The sequence below is a fragment of the Dendroctonus ponderosae genome, unplaced genomic scaffold (assembly GCF_020466585.1).
Source record: "Dendroctonus ponderosae isolate FM_Combo_2020 unplaced genomic scaffold, Dpon_F_20191213v2 Dpon_F_20191213_10, whole genome shotgun sequence".
NCBI lineage: Eukaryota > Metazoa > Arthropoda > Insecta > Coleoptera > Curculionidae > Dendroctonus > Dendroctonus ponderosae.
This window is the reverse complement of record NW_026017111.1, coordinates 3268403-3268668: the sequence shown is the minus strand read 5'-3', so window position 1 is coordinate 3268668 and position 266 is coordinate 3268403. Positions and strand designations below refer to the sequence as shown.

The window sequence follows — 266 nt, the reverse complement described above, 5'->3', positions numbered from 1 at the left end:
AACTCGACCCTTCTGGAAACATTTTAAACATACCAGTAACTAACTGCAACGAGAACATAATATATTTCCAATTACCACCTTAAGGTCCACAGGTGTCCAAAATGAAGCACTTTAAAACATCGAACTTAGTCTTGTTTCGAAGCAATTCCTACCACCTGCCTGTAAAACTCTGGCTTGTCCAGGCAGTCCACTAAAAACTGGCCCAAGTCGTACTTGGAAACCACCCTTCCAACTGAGGCATCCACTTGCACCAGATAGGAGGAGGC

General features: G+C 44.0%; 2 protein-coding genes across 2 annotated transcripts in view; one reads left to right on the top strand and one right to left on the bottom strand.

Annotated features, from left to right (window-relative positions):
- LOC109534879 overlaps window positions 1-266 on the top strand; it is a gene marked incomplete in the record, with an annotated part of 72531 nt that overhangs the window by 25787 nt on the left and 46478 nt on the right.
- The window catches only part of LOC109534878 (flavin reductase (NADPH)), a 1132-nt gene continuing 906 nt past the window's right edge, over window positions 41-266 (bottom strand). The window contains 1 exon segment of the mRNA XM_048662035.1: window positions 41-266. This exon segment is cut by the window's right edge and continues 449 nt beyond it. Within this exon segment, the coding sequence (XP_048517992.1) occupies window positions 126-266 (141 nt within the window). The 3' untranslated portion in view covers window positions 41-125.